The sequence below is a fragment of the Orcinus orca genome, chromosome 10 (genome assembly GCF_937001465.1).
Source record: "Orcinus orca chromosome 10, mOrcOrc1.1, whole genome shotgun sequence".
NCBI lineage: Eukaryota > Metazoa > Chordata > Mammalia > Artiodactyla > Delphinidae > Orcinus > Orcinus orca.
Genome location: NC_064568.1, coordinates 14,608,947 through 14,629,654, shown reverse-complemented (window position 1 = coordinate 14,629,654; position 20,708 = coordinate 14,608,947). Strand labels below are relative to the sequence as shown.

The window sequence follows — 20,708 nt, the reverse complement described above, 5'->3', positions numbered from 1 at the left end:
TTCAACTTCCTCCTATTTCTCAACGCAGATGGTGAATTTGGAAAAGATGATTCAACTTCCTGGGTTTTAGTTTCCCTTTCCCTGTGTGTAATAATAATAAGGATGATGATGGTGATGACAATAATGATGGTAATTTTCACAATTTGATGATTATACATTTACATGTACCAGGCACAATGTGATATACTTTATAAGTAATATGCCATTAAATCTCAAAATAACCATCTGATATACAGAGTCTATTTTGTCAATGAAGACTGCAAATTTCACAAATCCACTGAAGCCCATTTGATTCAAGGGCACATGCTATTGACCACTAGCTCTATTGTCTTTCCAAACCAAGAAGTCTGGCCTGAATGGTCTACAAAAGACCTACCAACTTTGAGATTCTCTAGAGCTGTGGTTGGTATCAGAGGAAATGACCATGCTCATACATGACCCTCAGGTACAACTACTAGAGTTCTGGACTGGGTGTCCTAAAATTAAATCCTAACATGATGAGGTTTTTGCTTTATGTATTCATTTGCACATTTTAAAAACACAGAATTTAACCTAAAACATAAGTACCGAACTGTTCCTCCTCCTTTCCTCCAAATCTTTCTTTCTTAACTATTCAGTGCAAATGCCATGAAGTGGGGCTCTGTAAGGTAGGCATACACATGAATGTGGACGATGAGCACCACAGTAGCCCAGCATGAGTTGTTGGAGCCTAAGAGTGGTGAGAAGGTCAGGCATGCAGGACAAGGGGTAAGGCAGCGGTGGCCCAGTGGAGTGGCAGAGCCCGAGGAAGGTGAGAAGGGCATGCCCTTACTGAGGTGGCCTGGCACAGGCTATCAGAGTCTGAGAAGCCTGAGGAGGGTTCCATTGCCAGGAGAGGGTGGTGAAGGTAGAAACCTGGAAGCTAACCGAGTGAGGACAGAGTCTCCACAGGGAAAGGGCATTCCAGGGTGACGTGTTAGATCCTCAAGGATGTGAGAAAGTTATCCACTTTGGAATATAACCGTGCACAGATTGTCAGAGGTCAAGAGGAAAGACAGCATCCTCATAGGAGGGAGACCCTGCACAGGGTCAGAACATGAGTGAGGTGAGGAGGTAGGAGACAGCTTACAAGTGGTGTCAAAGAAGGTATGGGAGTAAAACTTGCAGCAGGTATCAGAATCTGTACAGGGTGAAGAGGAGCTTCACATAGGGGAGAAGGTGGTGACAGTAACTGGAGGTTAGTTACATACAAGGAGATTGAACAAATTCATAAATACACTGAGAATAGTGGAAACCAGGGTTCTCACAGCTGGAACAGGGAGTTAAAAATATAGACAGAGGACTTCCCTGGTGGCTCAGTGGATAAGAATCCGCCTGTCAATGCAGGGGACACGGGTTCGATCCCTGGTCCAGGAAGATCCCACATGTCGTGGAGCAACTAAGTCTGTGAGCCACAACTACTGAGCCTGTGCTCTACAGCCCGCAAGCCACAACTACTGAGCCTGCATGCTGCAACTACTGAAGCCAGCGTGCCTACAGCCTGTGCTCTGCAACAAGGGAAGCCACCACAAGGAGAAGCCCGTGCACTGCAACGAAGAGTAGCCCCCGCTCGCCACAACTAGAGAAAGCCGGAATGCAGCAACGAAGACGCAACACAGCCAAAAATAAATAAAATTAAAAATATAGACAGAAAAAAACCTATAATAAACCCACTATAAATCACCATAGATAGATAGAAGTATGGAATAAGAATATATATACACACACACACATATATACATATTTACATAAATATATGTCTGTATATAAAATTATACATATGCATACTTATACATATTCATGTGTTTATAAATTCATATAAGTATCTATATGTATTCACACATATAATCTATAAAACCTACACACACACACACACACACACACACACACACACACGCATGCACACACTGAAAATCCTCAGAGCAAGAACACCTCAATAACAATAAGTACACTTAGTTCCAGATCATGGTTTCTACATACCATTCTCTAATAAAAGGAACAAGGTTTGCTTAGGGAAAAAAAAGACTACTTCGATGGCTGGAACAGGAGAAATGCAAGGTGATTCTGCAAAACTTTCTTGTACCAGAAAGTAAAGAATAGTATAAAGAATGATAGGCACATGTCAAAAAGATGAAGAAACCAGCTTGAATGGCTCCTGCTGGCCAAATCAGTGATGATTTGGGCAACAAAGTAAATAGTAATGGATTATAACTTTAATAAAATAAGAAACGATGGATTCACAGTGATAGAGTAGATCATACTGATAGAAATATATAAATAAAAAATTTAAATGTTCAGTAAGGAACAGTATATTTACATTGTCTCAAAGTCCCTAACCACAAAATGTTTACCAATTATACAGGGGGGGAAAAAAGCAATTTTATAGTGGAGAAGTCTAGCAGGCAGCAGCACATTAACCAAGTGATCAAAGTTAACTTCAGCAGAAATGGGACAAATAGAAGTCCTGCACTATCTGGTAGGATACAATCTGAAGCATACAGCATTCCTGAATCTAACTGTAATGAAATAGCAGACAAAGTGGTGCACCCAGTGGGTGAGGGGAATGGAGGGACAAGATGGCAAGACAATGTGATCAATATACTCTGGCTGGTGGGGACCAGTCTTTTTCATGGTGATAATTTTTAAAAATAAGAGCCAGTTTTCTCATTGGTTTTATTACTGTTTTTTAAAATCTTTATAGACCCTTTTTATTACCCATACCCTCAGCACACAGCTCCTACCAGGACCCCTACCCTGTCGACACTCAGATAAGCCCAAATTGAGTGAAACTTTACCAGATCAGTGCCTTGTAATTTTCAAAGGTACCAAGGTGAGGAAAACCAAGGAAAGACTGGGAAATTGTTCTGCATTGAAGGAGACTAAGAGGAGAAAACAACTAAATGAAATCTGTGATTCTCTACTGGATCTTTTTGCTATAAAGGATTTTATTAGGGAAAATGGAGAAATGGGATCTGAAGATTAGATGCTATTATTGAATCAATGTTAATTCCTTGATTTTGATCATTTTATCGTATGCTCTGTAGGAAATATAAACTAATTTATTTGGGATGATGTGGCATAAATTTGCAAAATTACTCTAAATGGCATGGAAAGAAAATTTTTGTACCATTTCTGAAACATTTTCCATATGTTTGCGATTATTTCAAGATAAAATGTTTTTAAAACTATGTATTGACTTGATGTCTAATTCAGACTTGCATTCAAAACAGGGTCAGGTTTTTTCATGTGGTGTAATTCTTTTCTTTTTCCAGGTGATGGTCGTTTGAGCCGTCCTATTTTTACCCAGGAACCACAAGATGTTATTTTTCCTTTGGATTTGTCAAAATCTGAAATCATCCTGAATTGTGCTGCTAATGGTTACCCTTCACCCCATTATAGGTAAAGTTCTACTTCTGAGTACCACACGTGTTTTTTTTCTTTGTCTTCGGGGTAAAATATACACACAATAAAGTGACTTAATTTGAAGGATACAGCTCAAAGAATTTTTACATAGGTATACAGCTGCGTGCCCACCACTCAAATGAAGATATGGACATTTCTGGTACGGCAAACTGTTCCCTCATGCCACTTGCCAAGTGATGACTACCCCATCCCCACCCGCAGCAACCACTATTATGACTTATTGATTAGGTCTGCTTAGAACAGTTATTCTTGAGATTGGTGCCATGCAGCACCATGTTATGGAGAGAATTGACAGAGGAAAAGAAAGAAAGAAAACGGAAGGAAAGAAGAAAGGAAGGAAGGAAGGGAGGAGGGAAGGAATACAGGAAAAAAGAAGAAAAAATAAAGGGAAAGGACAGGAAAAGATTTGTTTCCCCAATATGAAAGACTATAAAGCACAAGTTCATTTTGTACTCCCTTCCCCACAATTTGGAGCCACTGCCTCAGTTGCCCCATATACAACGCCTGTGAAAATGTTCCCCTAAAAGGAATTAATCCAGATGGAAACTTTATTTTATCTGACTAATTTTTGTGGCTCCACTGACATGTCCCATCACCCAAAAAGCACTGGTTTTAGAAAAACATGTTGAAGACAACTATGTACCATCTAATGCAGAAAAGGAATTTTCATTCTGGGCAAGTAGAAAAGTATATATTTGCTCCTCACATATTACCTCTGAAATAATAAGGCAGAAAGTTCTGTAGTGTTTCAGTTCTTAGAATATTGCAGTAAAGGCAGAATCTGATCCACCTTGTGGGTGGACTTCACAAATTAAAAAATATATGCATGTATATATTATGCTTATATAAATCATAAAGATATTTTGTTGGTAAGAACTGCGTATGCAGTGTGAATATAGGAAAAGTAGAATAAATATTAAAATCACTATTGATTTTAAAATCACTATTGGCTTTGGGATTTTAAAAGCATTTTTTTAAAGTCTTAATTTTTAGTAGTTAAGTTAAATCATCACACACAGAAAGCAACAATTTCAGTCCATTTTGGCAAAATAAGCGGGCTTGGCGTGATTTTTATGTTCCATTAAAAATGCCAGATTTCTATGTATAATTACTTTGATCTTAAGATTGTCTAGATTAACTAGCTAAATGACTTAAACGCACAAAGTTAAAGAGAACTCTCCTTTACATTGTATTTTGTCAAAAGAACTTCAGAATTTGTTTTTTACAACAAAAGAGCTGAAAAACTGTGTCTCACTACACTTTATTAAAGCTTTCCTATCTTTAGGGCACCCAAACCAATAAAGTCCATCTGGTTGATGAAGATTACTTAGCTTATAAATTGGTTCACCCAGTTCATGGTTGGTGGTTTGTTTTCCTTAAATACAGAATTATCTTACTTAATTTAAAATTTGGTTAAATATATAAAAATGTGATTAACACATTTTTCAGGATCACCTTGCAGTTTAAGTTGGAATTTTATTTTTGAAAGCCAATTTGATTGATCCTAAAGATTGACAGAATTTGTTAGAGAAAGGAAAAAAAAAGTATGAATCCCTATAAAATAAGAAACATTTGCTAAGTATAAGTAAGATAAATCATCAATCATGTACTTATATAAAAAAATGTCTATTGGCTTATTAACAGGCCGAAAGATATAAAACAGTGGTTCTCACAACAATTTGCTAATATTACCTATGAAGAAATACACTGAAAGAAGAGATTACAAATTCCAGTGTTGTGAAATGGCTTCTGTTTCTAACATACGTAAAAATTAGGAGGCTAAAGACAGGTAATTTAGCTTCTTATTTCCAATCCCCATAACCAGGTTTAGCTTGGCTCTAATATCATGGTATAAAATACTCATAGGCAAGAGGCTTTGAAAAAAGAGTGAGAACAAAACCAAGTTTTTATGCTTAAATGTCAGACTAAGACCCAATTTTCTTGATAATAAAGCAAAGGGCAGAGGTATTTCAGACAATGCACATTAGCAACAAAATACAAAATTTAGTTTTAATATAATCCTTTCTAACTTAAATTTTTAAAAAACATCGTAACTGTATTCATCTTAGATTGTGTGTGTGTATATGAAATAGAGGGACAATCTTTATGATTCAGAGTCTAACATTATTTGAGGTTATTTCGATATAGTGTGAAGCCGTATTAAAGAGCCTTTGACTTAGATCCATTCCATATGTGACCTTGGAATAATCATTTCTTTCTCCTGGCATTGGATTCCTTATTCACAAAGTGAGGGTGTGGTTGACTTTAAGGTGTGTTTTATTCCTTTTAGTAAATTCCTTTAGCAAATGAAATCTCATAGGAGAAAATAAGCAATATTTAAAGCAGAACTTTGGAAACAGTTTAAAAGTAACTTGCCTAAAGTCACTTACAGTTGGAGTCAACACCTTCACAGACAGGATTTCAGTAGAAAACAAGAAGATACAGATGTCAGGCAAGTCGGCACAGAAGTTTTCCCATCGAAAGGATCATTCTTTATTCTTTAAAAGACCAGGCAACACATGGCAATTAACATCTAACCAGGAAGCTTTGTTAAGGGAAGGAAAATGGGTTATGCAAAAATGTACTTGGATAGGATTGCTTAGACTTTAAAAAGTTTAGGAAAATCAGATAGTAATGAGCTTAGTTCCAGCTCAGAATATATCTTTTATTTGGGAAAATGAAGGAACACACACATAAATCATTTTTACGTTGGATACACTCTCTATCAGATACACTATCTTTGAATGTCATAGAGGATTTCTAACACATGTTCTCTGGACCTGGTCACAAGAGGAGGTTCCTTTCTGTAATTTAATCTACTCCAGTCACAAAGACATTCTTAAGTCTGGAGAAGCTCTAGGTCTCTGAGTAAAAATCATAAAAGTAGTTACTCTGCCCTTCTATTCTTTTTATTCATTTCCTCACTTGATCTTCGTAACAACCTCATGTGATAAAGCAGGATATGTTTATTGTGCAAATTTTATAATTGATGGATATGATTTTTGGAGAAGTCATTACCTGCACAAGCATACACAGCAAAGGAATGTCAAAGTTAGGCCTAGGACTCTTTCCACAGGGTCAATGGAGCCAACTTTAGTGCACATTACGATCACCCAGAGAGACTACTAAAAAATTTACATTTTTGAAGTTCTTCAAAGGTCTAGGGATGGGCCCAGAAATAGTGCTCCGTGTAATTCTAAAGCAAGGCTCAGTTGTGAAAAACACTCATGTGCACACACACACACACACACACACACACACACACACACACACACACTCTCTCTCATGCATTATCACAGGCCAGCAAACAAATATAGCCCCCAGCCATTATATTCTTAACTACTCAATAGGGAAGGATGTTCACCAGAAAAAGTTCAAGATTTTAGTTCAAATCCATATGTTTCATGGAATTAATATGATATTAAGGCAGATGCTTAAAATAATCATCTATAGCATATTTCCTAGTTTGTATCATGGGATAATTCTCCTGGGCATGCAATTCTATCCGTAACGTTTGTATGACAATCACTTGAATTCATTAATACTATTTCTCCATTGATTTAAACATATTAATTAGGACAAAGCCCACACCACGACTTGAACCCTTGATCTATATGCACAGTTTAATAATCATTGTACCATAGTGATTAGAATGATTATGGGGATACTGTGAAAAATTCATTTGCTGCAGCTAAGCCAACAACTTTGAATTTGTGTTGAAAAACAATTACTGAGCTTAATTAGGAACATATAATGATGACAGCAGTTATTTCAGTGATTGATTCCAAAATTAAAGAGAGCTGGCCAACTAAGTGCTGTATAGCCTTTGCATTGAAAATGAAAGGGAACACAAAGGTTAAAAGACCATGTAAGACAGTATCACAGTGCTGGCAAGGAGAATATTCGAGGCTTCAGATAGGCCTAAAAAATAATAGTTTTCGCCATTTTCTTCTTCTGAAATTAGAACAAGAGGCCGAACAAATTCTCTAGAAAAAAATTTGGCAGATAGCTCAGGCAAATGAAATATACTATTTTTGACTGCTGTCTTTCAACTTCCTTTATTAAAATGACGTTGAGGTGCACAAGAATTGGCTAAATAATTTAAAAGTGACAGAGTTTGTTCAAAACCTCTGGATGATTTGATATCTGGTCAATCACTTCTCATCTTTAATAGGGTAGATTACCTAACTCCGTATTTCTTTTCTACTGTTGTAGATATTTGCCAGACTTTTTCCACGGGATGTTTCAGAATATTCCTAAAAAAGCCAATGACATCTGGAATAATGCTATAAAATGTCATTCCTTTCTTACAGTTAGCTACCTCTACCAAAATAAGGGAAGAAACTGCAAAGCTGGCATAGACCCTACAAAAATATGATTTGGAAATTGGCTATATTACATAGGAAGAGGCCTCTCACTTGTTTTTCTGACTGATTATCTTAATTGAATAGTTTAAAACGGGCTTCCCTGGTGGCGCAGTGGTTGAGAGTCTGCCTGTCGATGCAGGGGACACGGGTTCGTGCCCCGGTCCGGGAGGATCCCACATGCCACGGAGTGGCTGGGCCCGTGAGCCATAGCCGCTGAGTCTGCACGTCTAGAGCCTGTGCTCCGCAATGGGAGAGGCCACAACAGTGAGAGGCCCACGTACCACAAAAAAAAAAAAAAAAAGAGGTTAAAATATCTCTTTTCTTAAATTCTTTATATGACTACACACAGCTTGTGCCCTAGAAATGTATCTGTTTAAGTATGTAATATTCTTATTTCAAAATGTCTGAATATTTTGATGGAAGTTAGGGGTTGCAAGGTGGGGGAAGTGAGTCCAGTTAAAGATAATTACTGGCTATTCATTCATCTTAAAATGACCAAATGCAATTTCTAAAACATCTTATATTTCTTTGAAAATAAATATAACTGTTAGGCCTTTCTGATACTTAATTCATGTACAAAAAGATTGTTGACTAATAGGTAAGCCAAGAAACTTTTTGCAGCCTAAAATAGAAACTTCTCAAACTGCATTTGTTTTTGTTAAGGTATAATTTTAGTTTGGCATTTCTAAATACTGTTGAAATATTTCTAAATACTGTAGAAATACTGAAAAATATTCAGTATTTCTAAATACTGTTGAAATTAATTTTCCTAGTAAGAGACTAACAGAGACAATCATGTTCTAAAGTACTCTGGTTATTTTTGTTTTGTTATCGGCCTCAAATTGGCATTGTAAAATCTTTGCTGGCTTTCTTTGTGCCATTTCTAATATATCTTTCTTGGATTTCTATGTCTAAATCATTTTTTTTTCTTTTTGCGGTACACGGGCCTCTCACTGTTGTGGCCTCTCCCGTTGCGGAGCACAGGCTCCAGACGCGCAGCCTCAGCGGGCATGGCTCACGGGCCCAGCTGCTCCACAGCATGTGGGATCCCCCCGGACCGGGGCACGAACCCGCGTCCCCTGCATCGGCAGGCAGACTCTCAACCACTGCGCCACCAGGGAAGCCCTGTCTAAATCATTTTTGACATTCAATTTTGCAGTATCAGTTGTGCGTGTTCAGGTATGGTACGTGTTATTTGAAAAGTTGCTATAGGAATAGGGCAGTCAGGTTTATTGACTGAATGTCTACTTTTTATTTCTCAAGAGTTCTATTGCCTCTTTGTACACATTTGGGTGAATGTTCATAATCTGTAAAGAGTAGAAGATCTTCAAAATAACATAGTTATTGATATCACAGAGCTCATGAAGACAATTATCTTTGATGAAACTGGTGGGATATATCCACATAAAACCATGTTTTGTTTCATTTTAACAGTCTCAGGAATTACAGGTGCATGTTGTTTAACACAGGAGTGGTCAACTCTGTATATCAGAAACATGATTTGATTTTTTTTTTCCTTGAAGGTGGAAGCAAAATGGCACAGACATTGATTTTACCATGAGCTATCACTACAGGTTGGACGGAGGCAGTTTGGCAATCAGTAGCCCCCACACAGATCAAGATACTGGCACGTACCAGTGCCTGGCCACCAACCCTCTGGGAACAATTCTGAGCCAGAAGGCGAAGCTCCAATTTGCATGTGAGTTTGTGGGAAAAATCTATAATCTTTATGTTTCTAAAAATATATTTTTATTATAATCATAGTAGAAAAAAATCCAGGTTTGCCAATCACATGCTCTTTGAGAGCAAATACGAATTTATAGAGGCAAAAAGTTTTAACAGTGTGCATTTTGTGAATTCAGACTCCTGAGGATAGCTGAAATCTATTTCAAAAAAGGAAGGAAATATCAGTGTTATTGTATTTTGTGAATTATATTTAGAAATATCTCTGAAAGTTCCAGATATACATATTAAGATAAAGATTATATATATTACTCTTTTTTCCTTTTTCTTTTGCATTGGGTATTAGTATGCAGAGCACACGAAGCAAAAGCTGAGGGCAGAGATGTCTTTTGGGGGAGGCAAGTATTCTCCCAGGAAAAGTGATCATGCATCCACAGTTTGATGTAGGTGGAAATAAAGTAGTTGCCAAAGGCAGACTTTATATTAACTGTAACAATGTCCAGCTGCATCACAAAAACGTCATCCAAATAATTACCTTGGTGACATTTGGGGACATTAGCAGATGAACAACAGACATACTGCTCCTTATATAGTTTTTTTGTAGTGTTTCCAGGGGCTGAAATGTTTCATATTGGATCCAGGGAAAGCCTTGTTTGAAAGTAATTACATCTGTTGATATGATGAAGTAGAAGCCTTAAATGTCTCCTTTTGTACCCCCTCCCTGACCCAATCCCTACCTGTGTCCACCTCAGAGGATATATCAGGGGCCAAAGCGTGAGAAGCTACTCTTTGCAGCCCTCATGAAAAGGTCTATGCTTCTGTTACTTTGAAAAAGTAATTATTTTGAAATTTAAAAAATAAAATATATGTCCAAAGCCCACCTTGTAGAACTACTTTAGTCATCACTAGATATATAAATTAACAATTGGGTCTGTTTCCCATTGCAAATCTTGTGTTCCAAACATGTGTTCTTGTGTTCCAAATATGCCTTGTTCTACACATAGTTCCCCTATGTTGACCATTCTGGGGATGGCATTGTTTCTGAATATGTATATAAGCATATTCAGAAATAAGTACACACACACATACGTATATATATATGCATGCGGTCATAAATATACACACATTATACATATGTACATATATGTATGTGGTCCTATATATACACACGTACACATGTATACATACACACAAACATTACTAAGTGTATCTGAATGTATTTATATCTGCAGAAATCAAAGGATAATGCAAAAGTTTATAGAGCTAAATGGAATCTGAACAAAGGCTGATGGCTGCTTGAACCTTACGGTAAAGATAAACACAATACTTGATGTCTGCATTTCAGCTAAGACCAGCACTTGGAAAAATAATAGCAAGCAAAATACTAATAAGAAACTTATTTTACAGAAGTAAACAATTGCTCCATAGACTGTCAATGATCCTGCCAAAAGAATTATATCTCCTACCTGGATAGGCGATAACCCTAGAAGATACACATGATTTGGATCAGATTGCATAAGAATAAGTTTGACTTTCTGGCAAAGGAAAACACATACAGCACATTTATTTGCTATACCCTGGAGTTTCTCTAAAGCTATGGATTCTATCCATTCTTGAAAATAACTGAATACTTACGATGAAAATTAATGCAAAATTAATTAATGCAAAATTAATTAATGCTTTACATGGCCATCTATTTCCTCCTCTTTGTTCCCCTTCTTAAACAAAAAATATATATTTTTATTCCCCTACATTATTTTTTCTCACCTTTTTTCTGCTTTTAAAAATATGTGTAACTAGAAGTTTTTCAAAGTTAAATCATATTTTCTCTTTGCTAAAAAAAGAGGAAAGGTTTCAATTAAGAAGAAATTGTATGCTTTCATTTGGATGAATGGGAAAATCAATTCTTCTGTCCTTGCTGACTTTCTTGTCTCTTCACAAAATTTTCCTTTTTCTGAGTTGAAGGTGTGTGACTGTTGATCCCTAAAATCGTTTCTATTACTATTCATGCAGAAAGAAGAATGGCCTACATCCATTAGCTGATCTTTCTCCTGCAGACTTAAAGGATCTTATGTTCCAAGTCTTAAACTTGAAAACAAGAACAAAAACAAAAAAAGAACCACATCATTCTGCCTTTCGTGTCCAGTATCTGTAGTGGTCCCACGCCTGAAACATTTCCTGCTAAGTCCATGGAGAGATTTGGTTGAGTGTAATTCTCTCTTGAATCAACCCTAAACATAACCAACATATTTTAATCACCTATAAAGTATCTCCCTTCATTTCCTGTATTTCATAAGTACTCTCGCCACCTTACTTAAGTAAGTTGTTCATTCCAAGTAGTAAATAACTTCTTTTCAAAAGGTGAAAATACCAGGTCTAGCTTTGCTACTGCTATTATGCAACTCTGAGTGGTTTACTTTTTGTACAAATGAGCACAAAGATCTTAAAGATGAATCGAAAAGTGCTGATGGGGACTTCCCTGGTGGCACAGTGGTTAAGAATCCGCCTGCCAATGCAGGGAACATGGGTTCGAGCCCTGATCCAGGAAGATCCCACATGCCGTGAAGCAACTAAGCCCATGAGCCACAACTACTGAGCCCACGTGCCACAACTACTGAAGCCCACATGCCTAGAGCCCATGCTCCGCAACAAGAGAAGCCACTGCAATGAGAAGCCCATGCACCACAATGAAGAGTAGTCCCAGTTCACTGCAACTAGAGAAAGCCCACAGGCAGCAAGGAAGACCCAGTGCAGCCAAAAATAAATAAATAAATAAAAACATCCTTTAAAAAAGAAAAAAAAAAACCACCATAAGTCAAGACATAGACCATGGAAAAAAGCAGAAAGCTTTCTATTTAAAAAAAAAAATGTGTTGATGACTTACAGCTCAGAAGACTCCACTTACAAATTCTTTCTTCTAATCTCATTTTAAGAGATACAGGATATTAATTTTGCAAAATAGGTTTTCTGAAATTTCGTTCAAAGAAATTACATTTGTATCCACATGCAAATCTATGCATATGCATAATCTCATTAATAAGGTTACTCTTCCAAAAAGAGAGGAAGGGAAAGAGAGAGGCAGAGAAATAGAGAGACAGAGAGAAGAGAGGCAGAAAGAAAAAGAGAGAACATAATAGAAGAGAAATATCCAATTGGGAATTTGTTTCTCTATGAAAACATCCTGAACATCACTAATCAGTACAGAAATACAAATCAGAGCCAGAAAATGCTGCTTCACACTCATGAGGATGGCTATTATTTTAAACACACACACACACACACACACACACACACGCACACACACACACACGCAGAAAATAACAAGAATTGGCAAGGATGTGAAAACATTGGAATCCTTGTGCATTACTGGTGCAAATGTAAAATGGTACAGCTACTGTGGAAGCCAGCATGGCAGTTCCTTAAAAACTTGAACATAGAATTACCATGACACAGCAATTCCACCTCTAGGTAAATGCCCCAAAGGATGGAAGGGACTCAGGCAGATGTTTGTATACCCATGTTAATAGTGGCATTACATATAACAGGTAAAAGGTAGAAAGGACCCAAATGCCCATCAACAGATAAATGCATTAACGAAATGTGGTATAAACATACAACAGAATATTATTCCACTTTAAAAAGGAAATTTTATAATTCTATTACATGCTACACCATGTATGAACCTTGAAAACATTTTGCTGAGTGAAATAAGACACACACAAAAGGATACTTATCGTAGGATTCCATTTATATGAGGTAAGTAACTAGGCAAATTCCTAGACAGAAAGTAGAATGGTGGCTTCCATGGACTAGGTGAAGGAAAATGGGGAGTTATTGTTTAATGAGTACAGAGATTTAGTTTGGATTGATTACAAAATTCTGGTGATGGATGAGGATTATACAACAATGCGAATGTACTTAATACTAAAGAATTGTACACTTAAAATGGTTTGAATGGTAAAGTTTATGTTATACATATTTTACCACAAGTTTTTAAAAAGTGGTATCATCAGAATTCAGTGGAATAAAAGTAATCATTTCAGTTGGCTTTTTTTCCTCCCATGATTATCAAAAAAAAAAAAGAGTAAGTTTTCCTTATTAAGTATCTGTTCTGTTTCTTTGCACAGAAAAAGTAGAATCCAAATGCAAGTCTCCAACCAAATGGAAAGTTTCTAAAGCGCAAGAGCCGCACCCTCAACTTAATTTGAGTTCTCACCACTACTTTCATAAATTTTCAACATTGTTTATTTTGCTAGAAAGGCTTTTGTACCTTTCTGAACATCGCAACAATGGTGGTCAAGTGCTAATATTTTCAATACAAACAGATCTGAGTTCAAATTCTATCTTTGTAAAACAACCAGTGGTATGATATTAGGTCACCTCTTAACAATATTAAGCCTCTTTTATGAAATGTATACAATGAGGATTACAACGGCATCCACAGGACAGTGAAATGGATTAACTGAGGTAATGAATGTGAAACCCCTGGTCCCTTATAGGCACTCAGGAAACGGTAACTCTAATTCTTCTTTTTATATTTTCATTTCCTCTCTCAAGTTGGCCAAACATCTACATATTTCAAACTGCTAGTTACTCATAAAAAAATCTAGTTTACATTTTAAAACTTTCTCCAGACCAGCTGTTCCCTTGTTTTCAAGACTTTTAGGTATTTGACATATATTACCTTTCTTGAACTGTGGAACAACCATAAGAGGAAGATGCTATTGTTGTCCCCATTTTACAGATTAGAAGTCTGAGGCTCACTGAGATTGGGATTTTTTTAAAAGTATATTGTTAGAAAACCAGTTGTAACTTGAGTATAAAGTTCAGATTCTAAAACTTATGGCTTTTGTGTTAAGGTATTCAGTCCTTTTCAAACACTGCCCACACAAATTATGTGGACCTTTTTTCTTTATTTCATTTGCTATTGGTATAATCATTGCTGAAATAATAAGCAATATCTGTAGGACAGTAACCTTCACAATAAGCCTGGTGGTAGATGCTGTTGGTGCCGGGTCCAGATCCCTTTTAACGGGCAGTGGGCCCAGCTGTTAATGCCCACAGCTGCCCCTGTTCTTCAATGCATGCCCTAGACTCCCCATGGGGTCAGGATGGAGCTAGACAACAGCTGAGACACCTTCTTGCTTAGCCCCTTCCCTTGCTCTATCCAGTTTCCATCCCTCCATTTCTCCTGGGAGTGCTTCCTCAATAAATCAACACCCTGAATCTCTGCATCAGACTCTGCTTCTAAGGAGCCCAAAGTAAGACAGACACTAAACATTTAATATAAGATATTTGATCTTCTTCTTGACAGAGAAATTGGGTCCAGAAGCCCTAATACAAATTTCCATAGGTAAGAACAAAGCTATACATCAAAATAAAATTGTGTCAACAACTCTGCTTCCTACCAGTTGGCAGTCAACTGTATAGTGCCACTTTGACCTTCAGAACAAATGAATTATGAACAGCCTTTCAGTAACTAACTTGTCCATGGGAGAGACTCTGTAGGTAAATACATTTAGGTAGTTGATGACTTTTGTTTGCAACTTCTGTCCTGATGTTCAGAAATTCAAAAGCACCCTTGGAGTTTATATTAGACTCAGCCTGTTAGAGTCTGCCTCACCTTGAATCATCCCACCATGAAACCATCTTGAAATGCAGCCCAAATATTAAAAAAACTCTGTTATGAAAAATCCTCCTAAATCAAATCTGTCTTTAACCAGCTATGTTACTCAGACAAGTCAGTCATCTCTGTGGACTTATCAAAAGTATGTTTTGAACTATTTAATTGCAAAAGTCTCCTTCAGTTCTTCCACATAAGATTCTGTCATTCCAAATTCTCAGATAGATTCTAATTTAAGCTCTTCTCTTCTTCCTCTACCCAACCTCAACCCTAAATCAAATTCAGCAAGTGTCTAGTCATCAAAAGGTCCTGTTATCACCCTGGTATTCTTGAATGATAACACCAGTTTGACTTTTTACAAGCTACACTTGTAGCTGCTTTGAATTTCTTTTATTTCTCAAGGACTTTGGTGGTAAAGGTTGAATGTAGACTCCTTCCTTTCATACATATGTTAATGAATTACTCCTTACTTGTGTCAGAGAACATTGCATCTGTCATTGCTGTTTAAAATGTCATCCTTGAGTAAAAAAGATAGGCATTTTGAAAGAAATCCATGATTTCACTGAGCTGTATTTTTTTTAGACACTCATAATATACAACTCTACCAATGAATAGATCAACGTTGGGATAAACGTTACTTATGAATAGGGCTTTTTTGGTCCTGCACTATTTAAAATTTAATCACAGATACCATTTCACATAAGTTTGTTCCATTATTGCTGGAGCCTCCTAGCCTAGCTAGACCGAAGCTAGACTAGTTGAATAAATGAATGGTTATTTATTTATTCATCCACCAAGCAACCAGAAAACACCTTATTTATATGCATCAAGCACTGTGCTAGGGAGTAAAGATTAAATGATAGATAAGAAATAGCTGCTCCCTGTCTTCACAGAGCAGGCAGGTGAAATCTTGAGTGCAAGAAAAAAAAGGAAAGAAATTGCTAGCATTTGCATAGTACATATTATATAGCAGGCACCGTTCCGAGCTTTTTATGTAAATTAACTTCAGTGAGCCTTACACAACAACCCTATGAAGTTACTATAATCCCATTTTCAGATGAGCAGATTGAGGCCACAGAAGAATTAACTAACTTGCTCAAAATCACACACATAAGTAGCAGAGTCAGTAATCAAACCCAGGCAATCAGAACCTGGAGTCCAAGTTCTTACTGCCCACTGTACCTCCTCAAAAAAAGCATCAGATGATGTGAGATGTAACCTATAAGGGAGACCAGAGAAGGAAGTAGTAAAGTTTGTCTGGATTGGACAAAGGGCAAAGGAAGCCTTCCAAAGGCAATTGGGCTTGAACTGAGCCTTGGAATATTAGTTTGTGTTCCAAACACAGAAAGTAGGTGGAGGAGAACTTTCAGGTTGACAGGAGAGTGAGAGGAAATGCAAATGCAAACAAGTCTCAAGCATTAGAGAAAATGAGAGGGCAATGGCAAAACCAAGGCCAGGGTGCCTGGAATGTGAAAGGCCATGATTTAGAAATAACTGGTTTTCTAGGACAAGGCTGAAACATAATTTGGAGCCAGGTATATCCAAATTTTGGAGACCCTTTATTTCCAAGCTTAATCTACAAATAATGGAATGATTGGGTGATATTAGGAGATGACAGAGAAACCTGCAGAACTCCCTCATATCATGAAGCTTTTAGGCAGAGGTACCAGGCATGAACTGCCTATGTTTGAAAAATATTCCCCACTCTATGTGACATTGTGCACAGGTGTGAATTTAAGTGTAAAATGGAGGTGTCAGTAGTACCCATTTTATGTAGGTTTACTGAAGGCCCAAATACTTAGGATTACATGTAGAGCAGTGGGTAAGGGCACCTGATATATTGTTGTTGAGTTGTTGATGGAGAGCTTGGCAGAGGTCTGCCCATGCAACTATTAATAGCCCAAGTTTGGGACTTCAGTACTTATCCTATGAACCATGGAAATACTTTGATGTTAAGAATTTTGAAGTTATTTATAGAACGTTGCTTGAAAACGCCACATACTTTTCCCCTTAAAAATATCAGTCTGATAAATTAATGATATTACTAATATTATTAAAACCACGGTACACATATTTAGGGATGTTCCAAAACTCATTTCTAACACTTGTAGGACGGGGTTAAGGGATTCTTGCTCCGTGTCACAGGGTTGATTTTAGGTGGCTCAAGGTTAAAATGCAATAATATTTCATTTTAAAGGGTTATAAACATGCAGGCATTTACAATCACCATAATTTTTTTTCCAGAGAAATGCCAAGGGTTTTATATCTGCAATGCTGTTCATCTTTATTCTATACCTGTAAGCTCTCCTAAACCATGTTTTACAGATGAAGAAATTCAAAGTGGGGCAATTATGTTACTCGTCCAAGGTCACCAACCTACCACAGACTTAGAATTTCTCACATCTCCATCTGAAAATAATTTTTAAATATACATTTATTTGTAGATAGAGGAAGTAAAACAGAATCCACATGAATCCAAAACCCATTGTCAGAGAACAACAGAAAAGGTCTCCAAGTAAAAGTAATGATATCAAGGCCTTTGGCTCTTTCGAGAAGGATTTCTAAGATATCTGTATATTTGTAGGTGATGTGTATTTTTATTTCTGTCTCTTGCCCAGGGTCTGTACAAGCATGAAAAACAACAACAAAAACCCTCTCACATCTTAGAAATAAATTTTAAAATCTTCATTGGGTACTGATGAATTCAGAATGTCTTTAATATTTTTTCATATATAAGAAATATAAAAACAGTTATACATGATCCTGAAGATATACTGACAAAGTGCATTTATATCTGAAAAGCAAATTAAAACTCAAGAGAAGCGGTTTTAAAAATAACACTTAAAAACGCATTTGGAAACTGTAAAGGCTCTGATAATTGTGAAGTGTGTGTTAAGTGGGTAATGCGTATCTAATTATAAATGTAAATGCTAGATGGTTTTTAACCTTTTTTTTTTTTTGTACATCAGAAAAGTATCTAAACAAAGTGGGTAAAGAAATATTTTTCTTTAATTTATTAAATAAAAGAAATCTGATAAATTAGTATTGATTTTTAATGATCATTTTGGAAACAACACTAAACAATGTAGCAATGGATTTAATATTCTTAATTTATCTTAATGTAATAACCGTCAGTGGGTATCATAAAAAGGAGAAGAGTTTGTCTTCGCTTTTAAAACTAATCTAAGCCTTAAACAAATGGACTCAGAGCAGCTGCATGGTTGAATTACAGCAAGCCACTGTTATTTTTATTTTTTTCAATCAACAGGAGAGTGGATTATCCAATGTTTTAGCCTCATTTTCTCTTCATCATCACTGCTGGACATCTATTTATGTATCTTATCAGAAATGATACTTTTTAAAAATGCAGGCCTTCTCTTATCCCTCACCTCTACTCATATTCAGCAGGACCTAGTCTTTGGTCCATTTGAATAAAGTTGTACATTCGAGGTGCACAGGCAAAGAGTTGGGGTGGGAGAAGACAACGTTAGAAAGTAAGGTATTCATCCGATCAAAACTGAGATTTTCTGATGTGTAAAACTGAGAAAGAAACCCAAAGCTGAAGTGCTTATTTATTACTCTTATGCTATCTGACAAATTATTTTGAGGAAGTTTTGAACATAGCCTGTAGAGATTTTGCTTTTGAGATTTATAAATTTGGTCAGGAATCACAGCAAAATTTTTATTTGTACTAAAGAATCAGATGAACTATTTTCTGGGGTTTATTATTAATGTGTTACCAAAATAGCAGACTAGAATTAAATGTTTAAAAAATAAATTCAAATGATAAAGAGGATTTGGTGGCAACCTCTGGAAATGTTCATCATGTTTTAACGTATTAATTTATATACAATCTTTTCCAAGAAGCAAAACACATACAAGAAAATTGCAAAACATACATAGATCAGTGAAGCAGTACTAAACCAGATTCAGAAACAGAAAACTGGGAACACTCCAGAAGGCCCTCCCCTGGTCTACCCTTCCTGTTACTACTCTCTCTCTCTCTTCTCCACTATCTTGACTTGTAAATATATAATTAAATATTGTCTTTTTGAATTTTATATGAATAAAACCATACAATATATATTCCTTTGAGTCTGGCTTTGTAGCTGACAGTATTTGTGAGATTCATCCATGTTGTTGTGGGTAGCTGTAGATCATTAATTTCCATTGATATATAATATTTTATTGTACGAACATACTACAATTTATGAATGACTTCTACTCTTAATGGAAATGTGGATTGTTTCTAGAGGCAAAGATGAATAATTCTTTACGAATAATCATGTATCTATCTTCAGTACATTTGTGTATACATTTCTCTGTTGTATATACCACAGTGTAGAATTAATTATAGGGCATTTGGGTATGTATATTTACAACTTTAAAAGATAATGCGAACTATTGTCTACAGTGGTTTTATTAATTTATCTTTTTACCAGCAATGTTTTATTGACAACACTTGGTATTGTCAGTCTTTTTAAAATTTTAGCTTTTGGGGAGGATATGTAAGGGTATCTCATTTGGGTTTAATTTGCATTTCCTGATAACTAATGAACTTGAGCACCTTTTACATGTGTATTGGCTACATGCAAAGCCTCCCCCGCTTTAAAAAAAATTTAAATCATTTTTCTATTGAGCTATCTTTCTTTTTCTTAGTGACTGATTCTAAATATCAGCACAGTGTTGGTTTTATGTAGGGAAATAGCTTTTTCTACCTTGTGGCTTGCCTTTTTATACTCTCTTAATCATGTCTCTGATAAACAGAAATTTTCAAATTTAATACAGTCCAATTTATCGATTGTTTCCTATATGTAATGATGCTTTTTTATAAAAAGTTTTAGAAACGTTATCCTGCCCTGATTAAATGAAGATACTCTCCTATATTATCTTCTACAGTTTATTGTCTTGTCTTTCATATTTAAAACTGCAATGCACCTGGAAGTTATTTATTTATTTATTGGCATGGTGCAAGGTAGGTTCAATATATATATCTTCATAGGGATCCAATCGAGCCAACCAAGATATTAAAAATGCAGCCCTTGCCTCACAGTTCTATAGTGCCATCTCTGAAGGTAATCAAGCATGCACACCCACTGCTTGGGACTGCATTTAGGCTCTCTCTTTTCTCTTCCATTGTTATATTTGTCTATCTTTGTGCAAATGCCACACTCAATTACAGCAGTCTTATAATTAGTCTTGATATCTGAGAGTTATTAAAATAGATGATATGGATTAAAACTGAGGCTCAATTTGTCAGCTAAAATCAAGGGGAAAAATATCTCAAGTAAAATAAAAAGGGAATAAAAATTCATATCATAAAGTCATATCCAATTACTAAACTTGAGCTTTTCAGTGGCCAAGGCAAAAAAGGGTTCATATCTTCCAGGGGATAAAAACATGCCAATTGTTCCTATAAGCATAATCGCTCTGACTCTAGAACCTGAGAGAAGCTTCTCTTGTGAATCCTCAAGAGCAAAGTGGGTGATTCAGTGGATCACATTCCCCTCACAAACCTGCTCAAATGCTTACAACATTGGGTTTCTTACGGTGACTTCTTATATCATATCTTAAAAATAACAGCTCACATTCAT

The 20,708-nt window shown here is 36.3% G+C and overlaps 1 protein-coding gene across 1 annotated transcript in view; it reads left to right on the top strand.

Annotated features, from left to right (window-relative positions):
- Window positions 1–20,708, top strand: part of CNTN6 (contactin 6) — a 232,805-nt gene that overhangs the window by 79,411 nt on the left and 132,686 nt on the right. The window contains 2 exon segments of the mRNA XM_049715559.1: window positions 3,291–3,417; window positions 9,332–9,507. Of these exon segments, the coding sequence (XP_049571516.1) occupies window positions 3,291–3,417; window positions 9,332–9,507 (303 nt within the window).